Genomic DNA, 23,525 nt, shown 5'->3' on the forward strand with positions numbered 1-23,525 from the left:
ATTAAACTGGAGTGAACTTTGCCAGACAGTGACTGAAGTCCAAGATCACTCCTTGCTTCGGCTCTCTGTGTCCTTGTAAGATCTTCTTCTCAGTCTTTTGCCTTTTTGTCTTTTAAGTTCCTTCAATGTTTCTCTAAGTTTGTCTTCTTTTTTTTTCTACAAAAAGATACAGAGTTTCTTACCTGCTCTGTTTTGTCATCGTAGCTTCTTATTTCCAGACAGTTTTGGGTGATTTTTTTGTTCTTTGTAGTCATCTCTTGTAGCGACTGCATATATTCTTTTGCTCTTCTCGCTCAAGGGCTGAGTTGGTACCAAATGTTGATAACTTTTGTATAACTGCTATTAATAAGCTCATATGAGGGCACTCTTGGTTTTTCTTTTCTGTGAATATGCATATTTGTTTTGGGAATGGTGGTTTATTTAAAGTGTTCATGTGTATTGTTTTTACTAGCTAAATACTCATTTACTTGGAATAAATGGTCTTTCTTGAAGATCTCTGTTCTAGCCTTGTAGGATTTGTGATAGATCTAATCATTAGTACATTTTCCTACTCTTGTGTTCTTAGGAATTGGTCCTTTATGGCTTTTGGGCTCTTCTGAGAGTCATTCACGTCAAATCACATTGCAAAATTATTGGTTGGAGGTAGGGATGGCAGATAGGAAAATCAGCAACGGAGGTGACATTGTTATCAATGTTCCAGAGAAAGAAGGATCTAAAGACCCAACAGCATCTCCTTCTTCCAACGTAGCGGCTTCACCAAAGCCAAACACAGGGACTACAAAACTGGAGCCGTTAAGCATTCCCGCCCCTGAAATCTACAAGCTCTCTGGTAGCGTTCACAAGCCGCCTAAGACTCCAAGTCCTAACACTAAAGGTCTAACTCGGAGGAGATCAGTTTACTCCAAATCCAACTCAAGGTTTGGGCAACAACAGTCTTACCGTTACGATAAGACTATAGTAGAGGAGAATGGTGGAACAACCCCAAAGGAACATTTTGGTGCAGCTTCATTTTCAAGAGCTTCTTTCAACAGGGCTTCACAAAGTAACCGATCTAATAGGAGCATTAGCTCAGCTCTGAGTAAAGTTTCTGAAGACGAAGCTGATGAAAATGAAGAAATCTACAAAAAGGTTAAGCTACACCAAGGGAAACGTAGTGTAATGAATCCTCTGGCTCTGCTTGAGTTGTTAATCTTTGTTGCCATTCTGTGCCTTTTGGTTGTGAGTTTAACCATTGATAGGATGAAGGAGCATTGCATTTGGGGACTAGAAGTCTGGAAATGGTGCGTGCTCGTGATGGTGACGCTTAGCGGCATGTTCGTGACGAACTGGTTCATGCATATAGTGGTGTTCATCATAGAAAGGAACTATCTCCTACGTAAAAAGGTTTTGTACTTTGTGCATGGTTTGAAAAAGAACGTTCAAGTCTTCATTTGGTTCAGCTTGGTTCTTGTTGCATGGGTATTTCTATTCGACGATGACGATACACGCTCTCGTAAGACCAAGAAGTTTCTAGACAAAATTACTTGGACCATTGTCTCTCTTCTGGTCGGGTCAATCATTTTCTTGGTGAAGACATTTGCCTTGAAAGTTCTTGCTTCAAAGTTCAACGTCAGAAACTTCTTTGAGAGGATTCAAGAGTCTGTCTTCCACCAGTACATTCTCCAAACTCTCTCGGGACCTCCTCTTATAGAAGAGGCGGAGAAAGTTGGGCGCGAGCCAAGCACGGGACATCTTAGTTTCACCAGCACCAATGGAACGGTGAAAGAGAAGAAAGTGCTCGATATGGGAAAAGTTCACAAGATGAAACAAGAGAAGGTCTCTGCATGGACAATGAGAGTGTTGATGGAAGCCGTGGGAGCGTCAGGTCTCTCGACCATATCTAACACTTTAGATGAAGTCACTCATCGGAAAGAGAAAACTGATAAAGAGATAACTAATGAGATGGAGGCTGTGGCTGCTGCTTATGATATCTTCAACAATGTTGCTCAGCCAAATTCTCAGTAAGTCATCATGGACACAATATTCTGTTTTTTTTTTTTTTCTAGTCCTCATCTTAATATCCAAACTTGAATTTGATTTTTAATTTTCAGTTACATTGAGGAAGATGACTTGCTAAGATTCATGATCAAGGAAGAGGTGGACCTTGTACTCCCATTGATAGATGGTGGCGAGACTGGGAAAATTACACGCAATGCTTTTACAGAATGGGTGGTAATTTTCAAACATTTTTCATTTATAAAAGTTTCCATGGCCACTATAGCATTTTTCTCTAGGTTTTGGGAGGTTAAAAAAAAATCATTAGGCAAAACTAACACGTTTTAGAACTTAGTTTGGACATTAATAATTTTGTAAATGTATATTTTAAGGATGTGTAAATGACCATATATCAACTTTTATACATTATAGATTGGTGTAGTTTTAGTGAACAAAAAAAAAAAAAAAAAAAAAAGATTGGTGTAGTTTTATATACATTCCGGTTTTCAGTTAGTTAATTGAGCAACTAATATCTCCATATTATTAATTCACAGAGATCTTAATTAATATATGTTTGGTATAATCAAGGATAAAATGTAATGTAGAGTAACAAAAACTTATATTTTCTGGTTAAACTAAAAAATGTTGTTAGCGCAAAACATTTTTTAAATGCTAATTTTATTTAACCCAGCTAAAGTAAAAACCTTAGTTTTTGTGTCCATGTCTGTGTGGAGAAATTAACAAGCCTTTAGTGGTGTAATCATGTGTTGCCATTGTTTGACAGATCAACGTTTACACAAGTCGGAAAGCATTAGGACATTCACTGAACGACACGAAAACAGCGGTTCGACAGGTGGACAAACTTATAACCGGAGTCATGTCCGTCATCACCTTCATCGTTTGGTTGGTACTTCTGGATATAGCAACAACCAAGTTTCTATTGGTATTCTCCACGCAATTCGTGGGACTTGCTTTCATGATCGGAAGCACTTGCAAGAATATCTTCGAATCATTTGTGTTTGTCTTCGTGATGCACCCTTATGACGTCGGTGATCGTTGTGTTATCGACGGAGTTATAGTAAACAACTCTTGACATTTGTTTCCTCATTATATCACTACTCATTTTAAAAACACTAAATCATAACTATTTTTTTTTTATTTTTGAAGTTGCTGGTTGAAGAAATACATCTATTAACGACCGTGTTCCTCAAGATTGACAACGAGAAAGTTTTCTATCCTAATGCGACTTTGATATCAAAACCAATAAGCAACTTCTACAGAAGTCCGGATATGGGAGATTCAGTAGAGTTTTCCATCGCATTCTCAACCCCAGCCGCGAAAATCGCCACTCTCAAGGAAAAAGTAGCAGAGTAAGTATCAAAACAAAACCATCTTAAAATCACTTACTCACTCTTTATTGACGAGAAACTGGTGTGTGTTTTTTGGTCAGATACTTGGTGCAGAACCCACACAATTGGTATCCAGAACCATTGTTGATGGTGAAGGCGATTGAAAACGTGAACAAGCTGAATTTGAACGTGCTCTTCCAACACACCATCAACTTCCAAAACTTCGCGGAGAAGAATCTCAGGAGAACCGAGATGGTCATCACCCTCAAGCGAATCCTCGAGGAGCTAGAGATCGATTACACACTTCTTCCTCAACAAGTTCATCTCACCGGTCAAAAATGATCATTTGTTCCTTCTTTCCTTTTGCATTGATAATTTCCACTAGCTAGTACTTGTTATTACAACATGATTTGCTTCGTGTTATAATAGCATGCGAATTAATTTCCGATTACGTATGTCTTTAAATCCTAAACTCGTATTAAAACATATTTGAGTAACTGTAAAATGTAAAACTTTATTGTTTCTAGACGTTCTACTGTATGCAGTCAGTACCATCAAGTAGCATGTAGTTCTTGGATATTGGAGGCCCACAATAGGACTATAATAACCAGATGGGGATTGGGTCTAAAACCTATTAAGTGGTCTTCAAGTATGACGATGACTAGATTTATCTTCGTCTTGGGAGATTAGACCATATATTTATTTGCATGTTTAATCCTTGCATGTTCTTAAGGAAACTAGAAATTATCAAACATTTTTTGTTAGGTGACAATGATCACAAACGACTTTTCAAAATGATAAAATACACGATGTGAGTAAACGATTAAACCATATCGCATGTTAAAAACCAAATCCTTTTAATTAATAGGATATACAGAGAAATGTTTAGATTTGATAAATGGTCGGCGCGCGGCAGTTCAGAAAAGAAAAGAAAAGATAAATGGTCGGCGTCTTACATGCTCCCAACTCAACTACGTAACCCCTCTTCAGAAGATAAATTTGAAATTAGCAAGTCCATTTTGAACATGACTGATCATGATATATAGCCTATAGTGATCTGGGGTAGTATGTTTTACCATTCGGATATCGGGTATTACCCGATCGGGATTTGAGTATCCAATCTCTTCTAATTCAATATCCGTTCAGATGGTTTTATAGATCCAGGCCTAGCCTAAAATAATAAATAAAAAGGAAAGTGAATATAAATATGTTTTTACCGTTATGAGAACCTAAAACATAAAATTGCAAAAGAAAAAACATAAGTTAACAACCGTTTATATGGATCTATATACAAATGTTGTTGAAAAAGATTAATTAAATTTAACTTTAAAAGTTGCTGCTCGTTTCTACATCTCACTATGATTTTTTTATGGTTGTTCCATATGTTCCAAATCTTTCTTATAATTGCCTAGTTGTCTGGACAGCGTTTACATAAGGCATGTTAAGCAACATGCATGTTTTATGCCTCTCTACAAATTTTTTTTTTTGTGAAAGTACAAATACTTAAGCTACTAAACTGGAACAGCGTGAGGTAAATTATATATGGATAGTTTAAAGATAAAATAGCATCTTAACCGCCGTTCCAATTCCTTTTTAACAACATGCACCGCACGTTGTCTCTCCAGCCCAAGAAAAAGTACATCAACATTTCTCTATTTCATTCATTTGCACCAACTAAAAAACATGGATAACATAAACTATTTTTTGCAATTCTTTGATTATTGTTTTGTTTGTTTCATGCGGTGGTGAAAGAACAAAGACAAAGGAAAACGAAAATACTAGTTCTTGATATGTATGTCTCTTTGGCTTTCTTCTCCTCCATTTGTGAATTGCATTTGCTTCTTTTTTGGGTATATACAATTTGAGAAAATAAAAAAAAGTGTGTGGGGAGAGCAACTGAGAGGTGTAATTGGGAATGGTGCGGACATTAGGACGTAAACTAAGCTGGCCAAGATCTTTCAGTTTTAGAAAGATGTTTGATGGTCGGAACAAAGGACATTCATCCTTCCCTTCTCGCAGGGACTCCAAGCAAATCCCTGAGCAGGAACTGACCATACATGGGATGAATCCTGCATCATCATCTCGTAGAGGCAAACAAGCTAGGACATCAGGTATTCATCACATATTCATACATCTCATTTGCTAAATAACTATTTACGCATAATTTCTGTTTACATATATGTTAAAATTTTCTATTAATATTTGATCAGATGCGTTACATTTAAAGTCAATAGTAGGTTAAAATTATTTCATGTTAGATTCCTTGCACCATATATGTGTTCATAAATTCATATATTTCATTTGCTAAATAACTGTTTAGCTCATAATTTCTGGCTATATATATGTTAAAATTTCTATTAATATTTGATCAGATGTGTTACATCTAAAGTCAATAGTAGGTTAAATTATTTCATATTAGATTCCTTGCACCATATATGTGTTCATATACGTTTCACTATTTCAGACATGGAAATGATGAGGGAAAGATTCGCAAAACTACTGCTTGGAGAGGACATGTCAGGTGGTGAGAAAGGCGTGACCTCTGCATTAGCTTTGTCAAATGCCATCACCAACCTCGCTGGTTAATATTTGACCTTAAAGTTGCACCATAGCTAAAACTATAATGTCTATACCTATTTTAATTGGTAAATAATTCACAAACCATGCGTGGCGTTTGTATCGGCAGATTCGATGTTTGGAGAGCACATGAAATTGCAGCCTATGGATCTGAAGAGAAAAAAGATTTGGAGGAAAGAAATGAATTGGTTACTATCTGTGGTTGATCACATTGTCCAGTTCGTTCCTTCTAAACAAGTGGCCAAAACTGGGGATTTCACTGAGGTGAATGCAGATTATTAGTCATTAGTTAATTACGCACATCGTTAACCAATAACTCCTCGTGACCCTTTTACCTATTGTAGATCATGGTAACAAAAAAGAGAGATGATCTGCTGATGAACATTCCAGCCTTGCGCAAGCTTGACTCGGTTCTTCTCGTGAGTTTTAACTGCATGCATTGCAATGAATACCACTTGATTTTTATTTAAAACAAGGATAAAAATAATTTTTTGTTTTATTTAAAGATATAAATACAATATTAACTCAAATACATATTTATCTGAGCTACAACCATTTATTATGATTTTTTGTATCACAACTTTTGAGAAATAACGCTTTATATATATATATAAATAAGGTGCGTCTCTTTGTTATAACTTTTATTTTGAGACATAACTTAGGTGAACCTTTAAATTTACCCCACCTTTTAGTACCATTCAAAATTCAAAGTGACACATAGATTATTAATTAAAAAACATTAAATTAAATAAATAATAGTTACAAAAAATAAAAACGCTAATTTTAACGACGTTAACGCTTCCAGAGAAACCTTAAACCCTAAATCTTAAATTCTAAACCATATACCCTAAATTCTAAACCCAAATTCAAACCCCTAAACCCAAACCCTATACTCTAAACCCTAATCCTAGACCCTAAACCCAAATTATATACCTTAAACCCAAAAAATAGACTATAAACCGAAATCCTATACCCTAAACCCAAGTCTTATACCCTAAACTCAAACCGTAAACCTTAACCCAAACCATATAGCATCTAAGTTTGGAGTTTGGGTTTAGGGTTTACCGTTTGGGTTTTCGGTCTAGGATTAGGGTTTAGTTATAGGTTTTGGGTTTAGGATTTACGGTTTGGGTTTAGGATTTACCGTTTGGACTTATGGTTAAGGTGGGTTTAGGGTATATAATTTGGGTTTAAGATTTACGGTTTGGGTTTAGGGTCTACGACTTGGGTTTAGGGTATAGAGTTTAGGTTTATAGTCTAGTTTTTGGGTTTAGGGTCTAAGATTAGGGTTTAGGGTATAGGGTTTGGGTTTATGAGTTTGGATTTGGGTTTAGAATTTAGGGTACAGGGTTTAGAAATTAAGATTTAGGGTTTAGGGTTTAGCTGTAAGCGTTAGCGTCGTTAAAATTAGCGTTTTTATTTTTTGTAGCTATTTTTTATTTAATTTAATATTTTTTAATTAATAATTTATGTGTCACTTTGATTGGTCCTAAAGGGTGGAGTGAATTTAAAGGTTCACCCTAGAAGGTGAACCCAAGTTATGTCATTTATTTTGCGTGTAGTGACATTCTATTAATACAAGATTTATTCTAGGGTTCACTCCCTAGGGTAAACCTCTAGGTTCACCAACCAATAGGATTGTGTTATTTCATATTTGATATCTTTTAAAAAATGAAACAAAATATTGTCAAATTATATTATCTTTTTAAAACTAATAGGTAAAAAGAAATAAATAAAAAATAGTACTCCCTCTGTTCCTGGAAGTAAGATTTTCTAAAGTATTTCTAAAGTATGCACGCTTATTAAGAATTTAATAAATGTTTATAATTTAATTTATTTTTTACTTTATTATACACTTTCCAATAACTTTCCACCAATGAAATTTAATCAATTCAAATATTCTCAATTAATGTTCATCAAAAGTATAAAAAAGTACCTTAACAATATAGAAAATATATCTTTGTGGAACAAAAAAAAACCTAAAACATCTTACTTTCGGGAACGGAGGTAGTAGTAATTACAAAAAAAAAAAAAATAACGTCGTCAGCAAAACATTAAACCCTAAATCCTAATCCCTAAACCTTAAATCCTAAACCCTAAACCCTAAACCCTTGGGTAAACCCTAAACTCTATGATAAATCTTAAACTGTAAATCAAAATCACTAAACACTAAAACACTCAAGGGTTTAAGGTTTAGAGTTTAAGGGTTTAGAGTTTTAGGGGTTTAGTGTTTTTATTTAGAGTTTACGATTTATCCAAGGGTTTAGGGTTTACCCAAAGGTTTAGAGTTTACCCAAGGGTTTAGGGTTTACCCAAGGGTTTAGAGTTTAAGATTTAGGGTTTATGGATTAGGATTTAGGGTTTAGTGTTTTGCTGACGACGTTAAAAATATTTTTTTTAATTTTTTTTTCTGTAACTAGTTTTTTTTTACTTTTTATTTTAAATGTATAATATAACTTGACAATATTTTGTTTCCTTTTTTAAAAGATATCGAATTTGAAATAATGAAATCCTTTTTAAAAGTATAATATAACTCTTAATACAACTAGTCATTTGGCAGGAGACTTTGGACAAGTTCAAGGATCATAAAGACATTTGGTATGTCCAAAAAGATGTTGAGAATACAGAGAACAATGGAGACTGGAGGAAGGATGAGAACTGGTTGTTACCAGTTGTTAAGGTCCCACCGGATGGTTTGTCTGAGGAATCACGTAAATTTTTGCGTAGTCAGAAAGAATCTGTGGCACAAGTCCTTAAAGCCGCCACAGCCATCAATGCTCAAGTATTGTCTGAAATGCACATTCCTGACAATTACATTGATTCTCTTCCAAAGGTTACTGCTTCTTCATCATGAGTGTTCCCTTTTAATTATTGTAGTAAGCTAAATCAGCTAATATATAATTGTTGTGTCTTGTAGAAGGGGAAGACAAGCCTGGGGGATTTCCTTTACAAGAGTATAACAGATGAATACTTTGATCCTGGCTACTTTCTTTCTTCCTGTGATTTGTCAACGAAACACAAAGTTCTGGATCTAAAGAACAGGATTGAATCTTCCATGGTGATCTGGAAGAGAAAGATGAACCATAAAGAGCAGTGGGGATCCTTTGTTAGCTTAGAGAAGAGGGAGCTTTTCGAGGTCCGAGTTGAGACCATTTTGGCTATGCTCAAACAAAAATTCCCTGAGATTCTACAATCCTCACTTGAAATCTCCAAGATTAAAAACAACAAGGTAACTAAAAAAACAAAAACCAAAGGTCGTTAGCTTAACTGAAAACAACTCTAGTCATTGTGTTAAGAGTCTCTTGTTCGAGTCGAGTGACCGCTGAGACGAAACAACCGAAACTAAATAAGAGTTTGTTATATATATATGGGTTTTACAGGACGTGGGACATGCTATTTTGGAGAGCTATTCAAGGGTATTAGAAAGCCTGGCTGCGAAGATAATGTCAAGAATAGAGGATGTTCTTGAAGCTGATGTGCTAGTTCACATACAGCTGATGGAGGCAGAGAGAAGATTTGAAAGCGACGCAGAACCAGAATATGAGAAAACCGAAAAGGTGGTTTTAGCAGTAACGCCAAACTCAACGAAACTTGCGGACTTGATAGGATGGAGATTTTCATCAGATACGGAGCAAAGTTCGACGAGTGGTATAGAGCTATTCCACGAAGCTGAGCAGGAGAAGGAGATTATGAAGTCTCCAATTAGAGTTCAACCAATGAAACTCTCATATCTTGCAAAGTTAGAGAACTTGAGAAGCCCGAGTGAGAGACACTGATAGTGAAAGCAGGTATAGTACAATAGAGCATTGAAGAATAAATAACAAAGAGTGTGAGAGAGAGAGAGAGGAAGAGAGTAGGGGAATTAAAGTGTGTGAGAATATGCATAAAAAAAAAAAAATTGTGAACAAAAACAAATCAAACTCGAAAAAAAAAAAAAATAGAAATGAAATTCAATGGAGACAAATACTCGTTTTTAGAGTTTATTTATTGATTGTGTGAATTAAAATATTAGAAGTTCGCATACTCGTATTTAATATTTATAGTGTATCAAAAACCTGATATTCTTCTTTTTTTTTTACAGAAAAACTATCTTATTTATTAAAAGCGTACCTCTAAAAAACAACGTCCGGCTCAACCAACATGATCTTTTAATGGTACACCAAGACTTGAGTCACTTGGATTATGAATATTTTCCTCTTGATTTCTTAGTGCTACAAATGGGACCAGAGCAATCATACATAGGGTGGTCTAACTCATGAAACTAGTTATTGTTTCGACCACATTACATTAAAGCCACACAACCCAATACGACTTTTACTAGAAACTTTAACTAATTAATAACTAGGAACACGGTTCCGATTTGGAGGTGGAAAGATTAAATCGGCATGCTTGGACCGCATCGTCGATGGATAAGAACACATACTCCTTTCCTATCTTCTCTACAAAATGCGATAACATCATCTTTTCTAGGACTTCAAATCTTGGATTTATTATCACCATCTGCAATAAAATATACATAATCTTTAACTCTTATCGTAAATTATTAAAAAGACGAATTTAAATTAAAAGTGAAGGGTATAAACCTTGATGCCTTTTGATACAAGGATTCTCCGCACTTCAAGTAGTGTTTCCATCCCTGTCATGTCAATGCTTGAAACACCTAAGAGACAACAAGATTCATTAGCAATTAAAAATGAATTAAGAAAATATATTTAGTGACAAAAAGAGATATATGTTTGTTAATGTGTAAAAAATAAATGGGATCACCAGAGAGATCAAGGAGAAGAAACTCGACTTCTTCAGGTTCATCTCGAATCCACCTTAAAATTCTTTCACGTACGTAAGTACTATTAGCAAAAAAGATAGGAGAACCCAATTGAAGGATAACATAACCAGCCATCTCCTCAGAACCAGGGTACTGTTCTATGTCACGAAACATAACCGAGTTTGGTATTCTTCCCAATTTACAAGTCGAGGGCCGTGCAACGTACAATAACGCTCTCACGACGGAGAGCCCAACGGAGATGATAAGGCCGTAGTCCATGCTAAGGAAGGAAACACCGAAAAAGGCGGACATGCAGACGAGGAAATCAAACTTGTCAACCTTGAAGAGTTGGTACATCTCCTCGTAGTCGATAAGGCCTAACATGGCTGACATAATGATGGCTGAGAGACCAACGAGTGGTGTGTAGCTGAATAGAGGCGCGAGGAAAAGAAGCACAAGCATCATGCAAAGGCCCATTACTACATTTGACATTGGTGTCTTTGTTCCCGCGTTGTAGTTCACTGCTGTCTTTGAAAATGGCCCTAAAAGTTCCACACAAGATTTAGCTTAGCAAATGTGAATCACAATTTTGAGAGGTAAAACATTTTCAGTTTTTTTCTTTCTTAATATTTCTTTGCAAATTTTAACCGGAAACGCCAAAGAAAAATGTGAATGGTAGTCTTTCTTTTTTAATTTTCAAATTCTAGAAGTTGTGAGTTCGTTTGGAACAAAAAAGAATACTAAGCATAAAAGAAAATTATTCAAACTCAAGAAAGCAATCCACACTTGATGTACCTAAGACCATGTTTAATAAGATATTTAAGAGTATGTTTATTGCAGGTCTCTTAGGTTGAGGTTCTTAACGTAATATAAGATACGGTATCTTACCTTTTAACTAAAAAGCTAAGAGACGTCTCTTAGAGCATCATTAACCCTTGCACGGTTTCTTAGGTGAATTTTTTTTTGTTTTTTTTTTAAATAAAAAATAAAAAAATTAACCAATCGCGGGCCGCCACGTGTCAGTGAGGCCTGCGAACAGTGCTAAGACCGAGTTAGAGGCGCCCCTTACCGAAGAACATTAGCGATTTTTATTAAAACTGTGGGACCCACCTCTTAAGAACCAACTTAAGAGGCAGGGTTAATGCTGCTCTTAGAGCAAGATTATCGCCGGGTCTTAGACTCATCTCTTAGTAATTAGGGGTTAAAAATTGAATCAAAAATGCTGATAAACAATAGAGACGTAGTTTAATTAAGAAGTTTTTGGACGCGTTCTTAATGCCATGCGTCAGCATGAGATTGGTTGTCTTAATGGTGTAGGGTAAAGCCGAGTTTTGCTCTCGAAATCACTTTCATCTTCTCTCCTATGCTCTCTTGACGGCGAAACCATTCGACTCTGCTTCTCCGCCGATTGCAACCCCAAATCGAAGCTACTCTCGTTTATTTCGCTCACTCCGCACCGATCTCCGCCGATTGCAACCCCAAATCGAAACGAGTCTCCTTTATCTCGCTCACTCCTCACTGATCTCCGCCACCGATCTCCGCCGATTGCAACCCCAAATCGAAGCTACTCTCGTTAAGTTTCTATGAATTGAATAAAATGTTTGTTTGCTTTTATTTATGATGTTTGTATGATTTTCTGTTTGTAATTTTTTTTTGTGATTTTTTTTTTTGCAACTTTGTAATTTTCTTATGTTTTCAATTTTAATGTTATATGTTTTATTTTAAACACATCTTTTATATGTCATTACTTATTAAAATAAACAATTTATTTACTAAGAGACAACATAAAGTCCCAGCAATAATCTGCATTTTTGCTATTGTCTCTTAACATTGTTTCTTAACTTAAAAATAATAATAAAATAAGCTAAGGACTCAAAAATTAGTCCTAGCAATAATGTTGCTCTTATATCTCTTATTTAAGAGACGTCTCTTAGTGTTTTTAGTTAAAATCTAAGAGACCATATCTTATATTACGATAAGAACCCCAACCTAAAAGACTTGCGATAAACATAACACTTAATTATGGTATAAATAATATGTATTGAAAAAAATCTAATTACCTGTTGTCAAATAGCAAGAAGTAAAGGAGCCAATTATGTTCATAAGACCAAATGCTATCATCTCTTTGTTCCCGTCCGTTTGTTCGTTCTTCATTACAGCAAAGCTTCTTCCGATCGCTATCCCTTCCTGAGATTAATATTCATCTTCTTTTAAAATCACACATATTATAAGTCAGGTATTAGCTATATTGAAAATTTTATTTACAGCCATAGCGATGAGCCCAGTGACTATTCCGGCCTTAATAACCAACGGTAGATACTTGGCATCAAAGGTCAAATATTGAATGGAAGGAGGGTTTAGTCCTTTCTTTAAAGGCCCAACCTGTATGCAGAAACATACTATTAGTAGAAACCCTAGTTTTTGTTACAAGATTTTTTTTTTTCATCAGTTTTTGTTACAAGATAGAAGCCTAGTTTCTTTCTAGACACCCTAGTTTCTGAAGTCTTATAATTAGTCCGTGAAGTCAAAGTTGGTGTGTGTTTGTTATTGTATTTACATAATGCCTTGCTGGTATGCAGAAAATCAAAGAAATTTTCTCACTGTTTGGATCCCATGTTCTGTTCCTTTCACCAAATAAGCAACTAGGCAACCCACAAGGACGACCACCATTGGACCCATTGCTGATACCCAAAATAGCTTTGGTTTTATTTTCTTCTGCAACAGTGATAACATATTATACAATTTCAGTTGATTTTTACTATACAAAAATTATATATATATATATATACTAGAATATACGGAGAAAACAAGGAAAAATAGACTTCTATGGTAAACATAAATTATTCAAGTTAATATTTTTTCCTTCCAAAAATCAAAAGTCAAAGGTCAAATTGGGTATGTAAAACGGTGAGGACAAAAAGGAAAAAATAAAATAGAATAGTGGAAGATTTGGGAGGGTTCAATGATTTTGTCTCAAATAAACGGATAAAGCAGTTAAGTAAATAAAATAAAGAGAAAAGAAGAAAGTATACGATGTATCGAGTAGATTGGAGGAAAATAAGAAAGCAGAGCCCAGCAAGTGCACTTTGCCACTTCCACTGCACCAAGTAACACCCTCCCAAGATAATACAATTAGACACCATACCGTTTATTGGTTATGTTTTACTTTAAAAAAGAGTTGAAAGTGAGACCTCATCACGGTGGGTGAAGAGTGCGTGGAGAACAGAAACGACATCAGTTTTGTGCGTAAAGTGGACTAGACCAAAGACGCCTTTAAGCTGTTGGAGGAGAATGATTATAGCTGTTCCTCCCATGAAGCCCGTTATGGTCGAATGTGACAGGAAATCAACCAATATCCCCAACCTATATACATGCATGCATTAATTAATATACAATGTTGACCCAAAAAAACTAATACACAACTAAAAGATAACTTTTTAACGTAATAAAGATAGAGCAAAAGCCACTAGATGGTTAGATTATCCACCGTGACATTGTGATTAAAAATAACTAGATAGAGATTGTATATATAGACTAAAGATAAATAAAACCTGAAGAAGCCCAAAGCAAATTGGAATACACCAGTGATGAAAGTGGAGGTGAAGATCAAATGAAGGTAGAGGTTAGGATCCTTTTTCAACAAATCCTCACCAAATGTCTCAGAGATCAGCAAAGAGCATGCTGCGACTGTTCCCACCGCGAGAGTGTTCGAACTTCCTAACACGGCGTACACAAATGGCGGCACAAAACTTGAATCTGATGAACTCCCATCATTTTCATTAAAAAGGAATTATTAGATATATGTTCAATAAAAATCAATTGGAGCGGTTTTAATTAGTGTACAAGAACAAATTAGTAAGAAAAAAAAATGAGACAAGTCCAGTCGGGCAACACCAAATGTCGTTCTATAGACAACGTATGTACACCGACAGTATCATTTCTATCTTAGGTTTTAAGTTGATCATCTCATATTCATGTTTTAATTTATGTTTTATGCTCCTCTACGAATTTTGGTTAAACAAAAAAACAGCGAATCTTTTTATAGATATATACATTTGGGTTTCAATTTTCATCCGTATGAAATTTTCATAAATGGTTTACGTAAGAAAGCACTTTTGTTTAAAACTAAAAAAATTCACTTTTGTGAATACTGGGGTAGTTTTTTTTTTTATATTAGTTGTTTCAAGGTATTAAAAAGGGCAAATCTCCAAAATAGCACATCTCTAAGTTTATATCACAAAAATAACACTCAAAAACTAAAATGACCAAAATAGCACCGTTTATCTTTTGAAAATTTTAATTTTTTAATTTTTCAAAATTCGAAATCTTATCCCCAAAACCTCATTTCTCAACTCTAAACCCTAAACCCTAAACTCTAAACCCTAAACCCTAAACCCTAAACCCTAAACTCTAAACCTTAAACCCTAAACTCTAAACCCTAAATCCTAAACCCTAAAATCTAAACCCTAAACCCTAAACTCTAAACCCTAAACCCTAAACCCTAAATCCTAAACCCCACCCTTTAACTCTAAACCCTAAGTTTGTGACTTTTGATAAAACATTAAGTGCTATTTTTGTGACTTTTGACCTTGAGTGCTAGTTTGGGAACATAAACTTGATTTAGTGCTATTTTTGTCTTTTTCTCTATTAAAAAACACTCTTGAAGAATCAAACACAAAGTGGCTTCATACAGTATTTTTGAGCATCAGATTCAGTATTTTTATAATATGTAGAAAGTAATCAAATTAGCAGAATCAATATTTAAAAAATAATAATTTGAAAATATTTAGTTTCTTTTTTAACGAAAAGGCTTAAATGAACCAGGTTACTATCAAAGTGAAGTCCATGACTATAACCACATTCGATTGAGCTGGTGGACTTAATTCCAGAGGTGAGCCAGTCCGAGATTCACAGCTTGGCCAACCAAATTATTAACTAGATCCTGGTTCTAGACTGAGAACTGTGTTAACTTGCTTCGCAAGGACCAACTAACACAACCAGCCAGGTTCCAGGCTTCCACCCCCGCTTTTCAATATGTATGTGATTTGCCAAATTGCACCTTTATTTGAAATCACTTTGAGAAACATAAATTTTCAAATTTAAAATGACCAAATCTAGCTTTTCTATTTCTAATTAATGATATTCATATGATGCAATTAATAATTCATAAAAATAGATAAAAATAAAAAGGAAGAGATCTCACATAGGCCAATGATGGGAGGGATACTGGCGAGATTAGCATAACTAATACCCTGAGGAACGGCAAGGCTGGTGATAGTTATTCCCGCAAGCAAATCGTACCATAGCTTTTGCAGATTGTATTTTGGGAGCCACTCAAAGATTGGAACAAAATACTCCAATGTCTTTTTTGTTTTTGTCAAACCATTTGGCTCTTGCGATATCGGTTTAAATGGATCATCGGGGAAGAAAGTTTCTTTACATTTCGATCTCAATTTTACAACAAAGCTTCTCGGGGCCGAGAAGTTTACTCCCTGCCCCTTTGGTGACGAGGAGGAGCTTGTTCTATCACTCTCCATGGTTACAAAAGAAAAAAAAACAATTATGTATGAATACACACAACAAGCAAGCAAGAGGTAAAATCTCTATCTCGCCTTTATGTTTTTGTATTTTTTTTGGGGATAATTTATGTTTTGTTTTCTGTATTTTCAGTGCTTTGTAGAGAATTGGAGAGTATGGTTGTGTTATATATAGAAGGATGACCAAAGAAAGTGGGAGATGATATTTTGGATTTTTTTCAACATAGTGAGTAAATAGCGTCCGTCTTTTATGGTAATAAATCTGCTATTCTTATCTATACAACACTTCATTGCGTAGACTAGGTACAGTTGCAGGGGCGGACCCACTTGAAGAGGAGTGGGGTCACTTGACACCACAAAAAACTTGATAAAAATTTGTTTTATATAGAAAACATTAAAGAATTGGTAGCAGATTTGGTTAAATAAGATGTTCTGATCCTGCATAACCCGACTTCGCAACCCAACAATGACACCTTAAATTGTTTTTGACCCCAGTCAAATTCATTCCTGGGATCGCCACTGTACAGTTGATGTGTTGAATCATTATAACTAACATGCTGAATAAGAAATTTGATGATAAAGATTATTTGTTATTAAAAACGTTTTAACTTGTTGAATAAAAATGGACTATCGAGGCCGCATGTCAATTTCTAGAAGTTTTTGATATTTTCATATCATTCTCGTTATTTAAAATTATTTATTTTATTATATATTATTAAATAAATTATTTCAGTTTTATACAAAATTTATTATTCTGCATTTTAAATAAATATATAGTTTATTTAGTTTAGATATAGCAAAAATTAATGATTAATCAGTAAAAATAAAATGTTGAATTTTGCTAAACAAAATCATTATAATGTGTAAAAGTTGAATGTGTTTTGGATTACTAGGTGAAGAAAAAGAATTGAAATTTCAGAATGAACAAAATCGAATGTTCAATTTTGAAACCATTGAGAATAGTATACGTAGTAACATCTTTCAAATTAATATGAGCGTAATGTTACTATCACTAGGGATCCGTGTCAAAGCGAGGAGTTTTTATATTTTAATCTATTTTTATTTCTTGCTTACTAATCTAGCATTCGGTTTTTCAATGCATTTTATCTTCACCATCTCCTCTTGTCTTGTTTACATTTGTTTTCACGTTCTGTCGTTTGATTTGCCTTAGTTTTGGTTTGTGTAATAACTTAACCCTGCTCATTCTTCTTTCATTCTTTATTGATTGATATTTTTATCTCGCTTAGCTCTGTGTTGTCACTAATTTGCTCGAATCATTTTTCATCATCTACTTCGTATTCTTTTCATATTCATTAACTATTGTCTCCAATCTCTTTGAATCCTAAAAATCCTACATGTTCTTTTGTTTATTAAATCACATATTAAATATTGTTGAAACTGTTTATTTATTCTATTAAATCCTTACGATTATAACTAAGATGATATGGATAAAAGACTGATTATAATTTAGTTGAAATTAAAGTCTAAAGTATATGTTATTAAACTTGCAATCCTTATTTTTGTCATCCAAGATAGCTTTAGTCAAATCAATTATATTGATTTAGAAAACCCATAAGCTATTTCAATCCCAAACAACAAAAAAACAGGCGCATTTGTTATTGACGGTGCGGCGGGTTTCCTTTACTATAAACATAATTGCTTGTCACAACTGTTAATAAACTCAAATGTGTTTACAAAAGCTACCCATATAAGAGTTTCATACTCATTTCTCTTTCTTTAGTCATCTCCTATGTTAGTAGCTATCATAATACAATCATCAAACAAAGGACATATCTTTTGGTTCCATATAGAATATGCAAAAGGACTGTTTTCTGCAGACTCCATGATCACTGAGTATTATAAATATCAAACTCTGTCTATGGTCTATTTATATGTTGAGGAAATGCCTCGAAATGTAGCTTTCAAATAATGATTTCCAGGTCAACACATTGCATGTTAACCTCCACAATGGGATCAGCGGATCTGCAGATACCGCTACATGTCGAGTCGAACACATCTACACATATGTTCCCTGTTTGTGCCTTTCATTCACAATGTGCAATTTTCCCAAGAACCAGAATCAATGTTAAATGAGGTAAAAGTTTTAGAGTCACAACAGACTTTGTATAGCCAAGCCCAATAAACCAAGCACCCAACGTAACATCTCCACTTGCCTATTTGTGCAGAAAATGACTTGATCATTATATAGTAGCACCGAGTAGTTAGATGGAGAATAAGGTATGAATGCAAAGTAGACAAAACAGTTAAAATCTTACTGATTATGGGAAATATAAGAAATCAATTCTCTTGAAATGACGTATAACTGTCCAATAGCGTGACAGAAGTACTTGTTCCTGTTCTCACCAAACTTCCAATTCTAAATGTATATATAAATCTATTAGAGTTATTGCCAGCGCTCTGTTGCGATATTTGTTAGCTAAAATAATCCATACAACATAATAGGAAAAAGAAACCAACGAAATTGTAAAGCTAACCATCAGCTGAGATGTTTTTGTTGTCCTGACACATTGCAAGTTTAGTGATTTCACTGTCAAAAGCAACAAACTAAGCAGTCATATACATCCGAGACATTTATTTACAAACGGTTCCTAGCACAGAAAAAACATATTAGTATGTTACGGATGATAAGTTTGATGCATAAATACAGTTTAGAATTTTTTTCAACTGAACATTTGTGCCTACTGAATTACCTTACAACACCCACTGCATTGTGATTTTGGCATGTTAAAGCTGAGAATCAACATTGGAGCTTGCGTTAGCATTTGAAATATGAAATATAGCACCATCAATTTTCAGTGTTAATTACATTGACAATAGCTGTGCAAAAGAACTCTGCTAGTAAGGTAATCGTGATTAGTAATTCTTTACATCTTAGTGTCGTACAACTTCAAAACGATAGACACTTACAATCGACGGCTCTCAAAGATGGACCGCAAACCATCTAATGATATGCTTACCTCGTCGTATAAGTAATCCATGTCACTTTCCTCGCACGGGTAACGTTGCTGGTGCAGATCAATTCCTTCCACCTCTTCCTCATCATTAGGATGCTCTGCAATATACCCTCTGTAAGGTTCAAATTTATGTCGCTAGAATTATCAGAGAAAGAAATATAAAGTACCCTCCAAATCTTCAGGAGCATCGACATTTTCTTTATTCAATGATCTTCATTCAACCTAACAACCATCAAAATAAAAAGAATGTGAGGCACATAATCTTCAAAATCCAAGTTTAATGAATGGAAAAAAAAACTCAGGAAGACAGAAAATGTCAAACACTCACTGGTTTCTTCTTCTTTTACTTCTTGGCTCCCGTGAATGAACTGTCAAAGCCATCATTATTTGCAAGGAAAAAGATTAAACAAAGAAACTGATGAAAAAAACAAATATGTTTCACAGCACATAAACTCTTCTTGAACAATCAGGCAACGAATAGTATGTCTCCCGTGTGACTCAGCTGAGTCCTCGATGGCATCCAGAACGACAAATGTCTTCTTCTTCTTCTTGGTTAAATCAAAGGGTGCAAGGTAAGGATGGCCAAAGAAAATTAAAACCACACAATCATGATTTATCAGGCAAAATAAAAGAACCGATGATGAATTTATTAAAGATGAGGAGATGTAGAGACTAAAGAAGAAAAAATGATTCATGAAACTCAAAGAGTCAATCTGTGTTTCTTAGATGAGTCATTAAAAATTGAAAGCCCTAAACTTTCATTGAAGAGAACGCTTACAGACCAAAGAGATTTATTGGGTTTTTTTTTTAACGAATCCCATTTCAAAACGTGAGTTATAAAGTATTTATTAAATCGTTAGATAAAATAAATAAGTATGGGTGTCCCACAGAGAAAACCGAAGAAGCAAAGGTTTCCAACCTTCATAAATATATATTTGTTTCAGCCATCAATGTACAAAGAATCCTTTAGCTCAGTGGTATAAATGTTGTTGTTTAGATCTCAATAACTCGGGTTCGAGTCACAAATTTGACACATTTTTCACACTTTTTAAAAGTGGGACCCACATATCGATGACGTATCGCATCAGGAGTGATGCAACTGCCCTATTATAATGTAGATTTTAAATCCAGTTTAGAAAAATATCATTTATTCAAGTTTTTTCTGTTAACAAATGTTGTAGTCCATCTTAAGAAAACAGTGTATGTATATGTTTTGAATTTTGATACATATATAACCCATCGCAACACTTATCACTTTTTTTTAAAAAAAGTGAAAAATATGAACAAGAAAGGCTAACGTTTTGCATAACTGTGGCTTGAGAAAGTTTTATTTTTCTAAAATTCTTCTAAATTACATTTATAAAACCGACATTTAATAAATGAAATATTCACTATTGCGGAATATCCACTATCGTATAAAATCAGACCAGATGAAGTGGGACTGTAATAGAAAGTATAACATAGATATAACTATAAAGAATAGTAAAGGCTAAATCTCTTCATCAGGCAATAGCTTATCCTTTAACGAAGGGACACAATATTTTCAAGTTTCTGTGGAACACCATCAACAGTTCAACACGCACCACCATATAAGTTCTGCCTGCACTCGTTCTTGCACAACTGTCTATGTTGAATATGGAATTTTACAAGGATGAAATAAAGTTGCATATGACATCCGCCATCTGAGAATCGTATTCAGGTCCTTCCATCTGGAAATGGCTAACGCCTTCAAGGAGGTGTGTTTCGGTGCGTCCCGCTGCAGATTTCAGCTTCTTCTTGAGCTGGCTAACGCTAGTGAAACCGTCTTGTGTTCCCATAACGAAGAGTTTGGGTTTAGGAGATGAGAGAATGGCCTTGTGGTGCCTCCCAAATAGAACCGAGGCCATTAGGCCAAATGGGTATCCTAAACTCACATATCCAACAACTTGCTCTACTTGCTCCACCGCTGATCCTGCGATTGGTGCACCTGCCATAGAAATATAGAATACAACTTCATTTTTTTTTTCTTTTACAATAGGCGAGTTCTTTTTCTATGCTCAGCAAGAGATAAATAATTCTAAATATAACACAATGGCAAATCACAAGGCTATGTAAGAACATCAAAAAGGGAGGTTAGGAATCTACAAGAAGATGCACCATGTCAGACAAAGATCTGATGATGTCACCACCACTCTCTACCTCAAAATCACCCAGACACTTTACATTGATTGTATCTATTCAAAACTTAAACCAAAGCTTATCTTTTTTCACTCCTTCCCACAGTCTATTGAAACTTTCTTATTCAATTCTCATGTAATACTCTCTAAAGTTGATCATCTAGACTAAAACACAAGAAAGATGCTTCATCTACAGAGCTAGAATTACATCAATTAAAATCAACTAAACCAGTTAAGAGATAACACCAAAACGGAACAAAGTCACCTCAGCTCAAGTAAATTAGCAAACTTACAGAAGAACAAATCATAATGTCAGTATCAACAAAACCGCAAAACTCATCTCCGTAATAAGTAATGAGAACTGAATAGAGAGACACAAAAAGAGTTAAAAGGAACACTTTTTGTCAAGTTTTTTCACCACAATAAACAGATCAAATACAGCTCGAATGTTCAAAGCTAAACCCTCGATTTGAATACTAACTCAGAAGAATCCATACACTGAAATTCGAAGGAAAGGTGGAAACTTTACCGGCAGAAGAACCCACGAGGAGGATCCTATGAGCACCGAGATTCTGAGAAACCCACCGACAAGCAGCAATCACATCCTTAACCTCAGCGAAGCCAGTAAGAGTAGCCCTTCCCGTTGATTTCCCGGCACCTCTTGTATCCAAAGTGACGGCCTTGAAACCTTTACAGGCCAACTCAGAAGCTATGCCTTTGAGCAGAGCCTGACAACCACCCAAGAGCGAGAAAGGGTGGACCAAAACTATTGCTAGATCCCCGTCGTCGCTAACTTGTTCATCTCTGGGTTTGAAGATTCTCGTGTGGAGCTTCACCCCTTCCTCGGAATCAACGTCACACGATTCCACTACAAAGTTTGAAGACGACGACATGTTTCGTTTCGGAGAGACCAATGTTTTTGGCAAAACCGTTTGGGTTAAATCTCGAACGACTTGATTCACGGTTGGTTCAGTTGCAACATGAATTTACGGTCAATCTCTAACCGCTTTCATTGGTTTATGTATTTCTTCTTGTGTCTTATTTTATTTGTACGTCTAGAAAAAATGCGGCAAAGCCCATGTTTTAAGGGCCTTATATTAATTAGGGCCTAGTTTTTAAGTAAATTAGAATTGAGCTAAGCTGGGTTGTCACTGATAGGGCCTAGAGGTTGTGTGTTCCTAATTTAATCATTTTCAATCAAGAATTCGAAAACCATTTCAAGGATTCTGGACCTGTTTGTTTCTCCATCTGCATGAGTCATCTGGATGAAGATAAGAATTTTGTTTGTTTAGGCACTAAAAGTGCAACTCATTCAGATGGATCATCCGGATCACTTTTAGAAATTTAGACTTAATTTTAAAGTCCATTCAGCTGAACCAATTTGGATCATTTGAATGGAGATGATTCATTCAAAATGGTATAATGTCTATTATACCCCTAATATAATTCACAAATTATAAACCTAAACATACTATCATTTTGTCACAAACGAAAACTGACAAAACTATAAAAACACTTTTTCCCGTGCTAAAAACTATTTTTTCACGCCAAAACACCAAAACGCATTTTTCCGCTAAAATTGCAAAAAAATGTTGTTCCGTCAAAATTGCAAAAACGTGTTTTTCCGCAAGAACCGAAAACATGTTTTTAAGCCAAAATCACAAAAAAAAATGTTTTCACGCCAACACCCCAAAATACATTTTTCCGTCAAAACACAAAAAAACTCATTTTCCCGCCAAAGTCGCAAACCGTGTTTTCCCGCCAAAATTGCAAAAACGTGTTTTCCCGCCAAAACCAAAAAATGTGTTTTCCCGCCAAAACCAAAAATTTGTATTTTCCCGCCAAAACCGAAAAATCTCGTTTTTCCGCGAAAACTGTAAAAATGTGTTCCCGCCAAAACGTGTTTTCCCGCCAAAACTGCAAAAAACGTTTTACCGCCAAAACCTCAAAAACGCATTTTCCCGCCAAAACCGCAAAAACTCGTTTTCCCGCCAAAACCGCAAAAACGCGTTTTCTCGCCAAAACCGCAAAAACGCGTTTTCCCGCCAAAACCGCAAAAACTCGTTTTCCTGCCAAAACCGTAAAAACGCGTTTTCCCGCCAAAACCACAAAAACGGGTTATCCCGCCAAAACCGCAAAAATGCGTTTTCCCGCCAAAACCGCAAAAGCATGTTTTCCCGCCAAAATCGCAA

The 23,525-nt window shown here is 35.1% G+C and overlaps 4 protein-coding genes across 6 annotated transcripts; 2 read left to right on the top strand and 2 right to left on the bottom strand.

The window, feature by feature from the left end:
- Positions 1–7: 7 nt before the first annotated feature.
- LOC106383492 (mechanosensitive ion channel protein 9-like) lies at positions 8–5,674 on the top strand. 2 transcript variants are annotated; one of them, XM_048752092.1, is made up of 6 exons: positions 8–75; positions 566–2,000; positions 2,091–2,211; positions 2,759–3,052; positions 3,142–3,344; positions 3,425–5,673. In XM_048752092.1, exons 2-6 carry the CDS (start codon positions 649–651, stop codon positions 3,663–3,665), a joined length of 2,211 nt encoding a protein of 736 aa, XP_048608049.1. In that variant the 5' UTR covers positions 8–75; positions 566–648; the 3' UTR covers positions 3,666–5,673. The 2 variants fall into 2 exon arrangements, with proteins under 2 accessions (XP_048608049.1, XP_048608050.1); XM_048752093.1 differs by lacking the exon at positions 8–75 and having other exon boundaries at positions 572–2,000; positions 3,425–5,674.
- LOC106386490 (rop guanine nucleotide exchange factor 10-like) lies at positions 5,296–9,676 on the top strand. Its single transcript, XM_048752947.1, has 7 exons — positions 5,296–5,434; positions 5,788–5,904; positions 6,010–6,164; positions 6,245–6,319; positions 8,461–8,733; positions 8,818–9,129; positions 9,281–9,676. Exons 1-7 carry the CDS (start codon positions 5,296–5,298, stop codon positions 9,674–9,676), a joined length of 1,467 nt encoding a protein of 488 aa, XP_048608904.1.
- Positions 9,677–10,052: 376 nt separating this feature from the next.
- LOC106386755 (probable sulfate transporter 3.5) lies at positions 10,053–16,353 on the bottom strand. 2 transcript variants are annotated; one of them, XM_013826569.3, is made up of 10 exons: positions 15,869–16,352; positions 14,217–14,421; positions 13,857–14,028; positions 13,698–13,763; positions 13,267–13,380; positions 12,931–13,047; positions 12,726–12,852; positions 10,668–11,207; positions 10,484–10,560; positions 10,053–10,400 (listed from the first exon to the last, which is right to left on the bottom strand). In XM_013826569.3, the coding sequence occupies exons 1-10, from the start codon at positions 16,200–16,202 to the stop codon at positions 10,242–10,244; spliced, it is 1,911 nt and encodes a 636-aa protein (XP_013682023.2). In that variant the 5' UTR covers positions 16,203–16,352; the 3' UTR covers positions 10,053–10,241. The 2 variants fall into 2 exon arrangements, with proteins under 2 accessions (XP_013682023.2, XP_022554474.2); XM_022698753.2 differs by lacking the exon at positions 13,698–13,763 and having other exon boundaries at positions 15,869–16,353.
- Positions 16,354–20,675: 4,322 nt separating this feature from the next.
- On the bottom strand, positions 20,676–22,322 carry LOC125584145. The gene is made up of 2 exons (XM_048752094.1): positions 21,863–22,322; positions 20,676–21,143 (listed from the first exon to the last, which is right to left on the bottom strand). Exons 1-2 carry the CDS (start codon positions 22,224–22,226, stop codon positions 20,821–20,823), a joined length of 687 nt encoding a protein of 228 aa, XP_048608051.1. The 5' UTR covers positions 22,227–22,322; the 3' UTR covers positions 20,676–20,820.
- Positions 22,323–23,525: the final 1,203 nt, after the last annotated feature.

Source organism: Brassica napus, chromosome C3, assembly GCF_020379485.1.
Source record: "Brassica napus cultivar Da-Ae chromosome C3, Da-Ae, whole genome shotgun sequence".
Lineage (NCBI taxonomy): Eukaryota > Viridiplantae > Streptophyta > Magnoliopsida > Brassicales > Brassicaceae > Brassica > Brassica napus.

Coding starts and splice junctions, on each gene's coding strand:
- LOC106383492 (XM_048752092.1), top strand. CDS start 649: ATGGCAGATAGGAAAATCAGCAACGGAGGTGACATTGTTATCAATGTT. Junction 2,212..2,758: donor ATGCTTTTACAGAATGGGTG/GTAATTTTCAAA, acceptor ATTGTTTGACAG/ATCAACGTTTACACAAGTCG. Junction 3,053..3,141: donor GTGTTATCGACGGAGTTATA/GTAAACAACTCT, acceptor TTATTTTTGAAG/TTGCTGGTTGAAGAAATACA.
- LOC106386755 (XM_013826569.3), bottom strand. CDS start 16,202: ATGGAGAGTGATAGAACAAGCTCCTCCTCGTCACCAAAGGGGCAGGGA. Junction 13,764..13,856: donor TCTTCACCCACCGTGATGAG/GTCTCACTTTCA, acceptor TACTTGGTGCAG/TGGAAGTGGCAAAGTGCACT. Junction 13,048..13,266: donor CAGAACATGGGATCCAAACA/GTGAGAAAATTT, acceptor TTCTGCATACAG/GTTGGGCCTTTAAAGAAAGG.
- LOC106386490 (XM_048752947.1), top strand. CDS start 5,296: ATGTTTGATGGTCGGAACAAAGGACATTCATCCTTCCCTTCTCGCAGG. Junction 6,320..8,460: donor AGCTTGACTCGGTTCTTCTC/GTGAGTTTTAAC, acceptor GTCATTTGGCAG/GAGACTTTGGACAAGTTCAA. Junction 8,734..8,817: donor ACATTGATTCTCTTCCAAAG/GTTACTGCTTCT, acceptor TGTGTCTTGTAG/AAGGGGAAGACAAGCCTGGG.
- LOC125584145 (XM_048752094.1), bottom strand. CDS start 22,226: ATGTCGTCGTCTTCAAACTTTGTAGTGGAATCGTGTGACGTTGATTCC. Junction 21,144..21,862: donor CCTCGTGGGTTCTTCTGCCG/GTAAAGTTTCCA, acceptor TTTCTATGGCAG/GTGCACCAATCGCAGGATCA.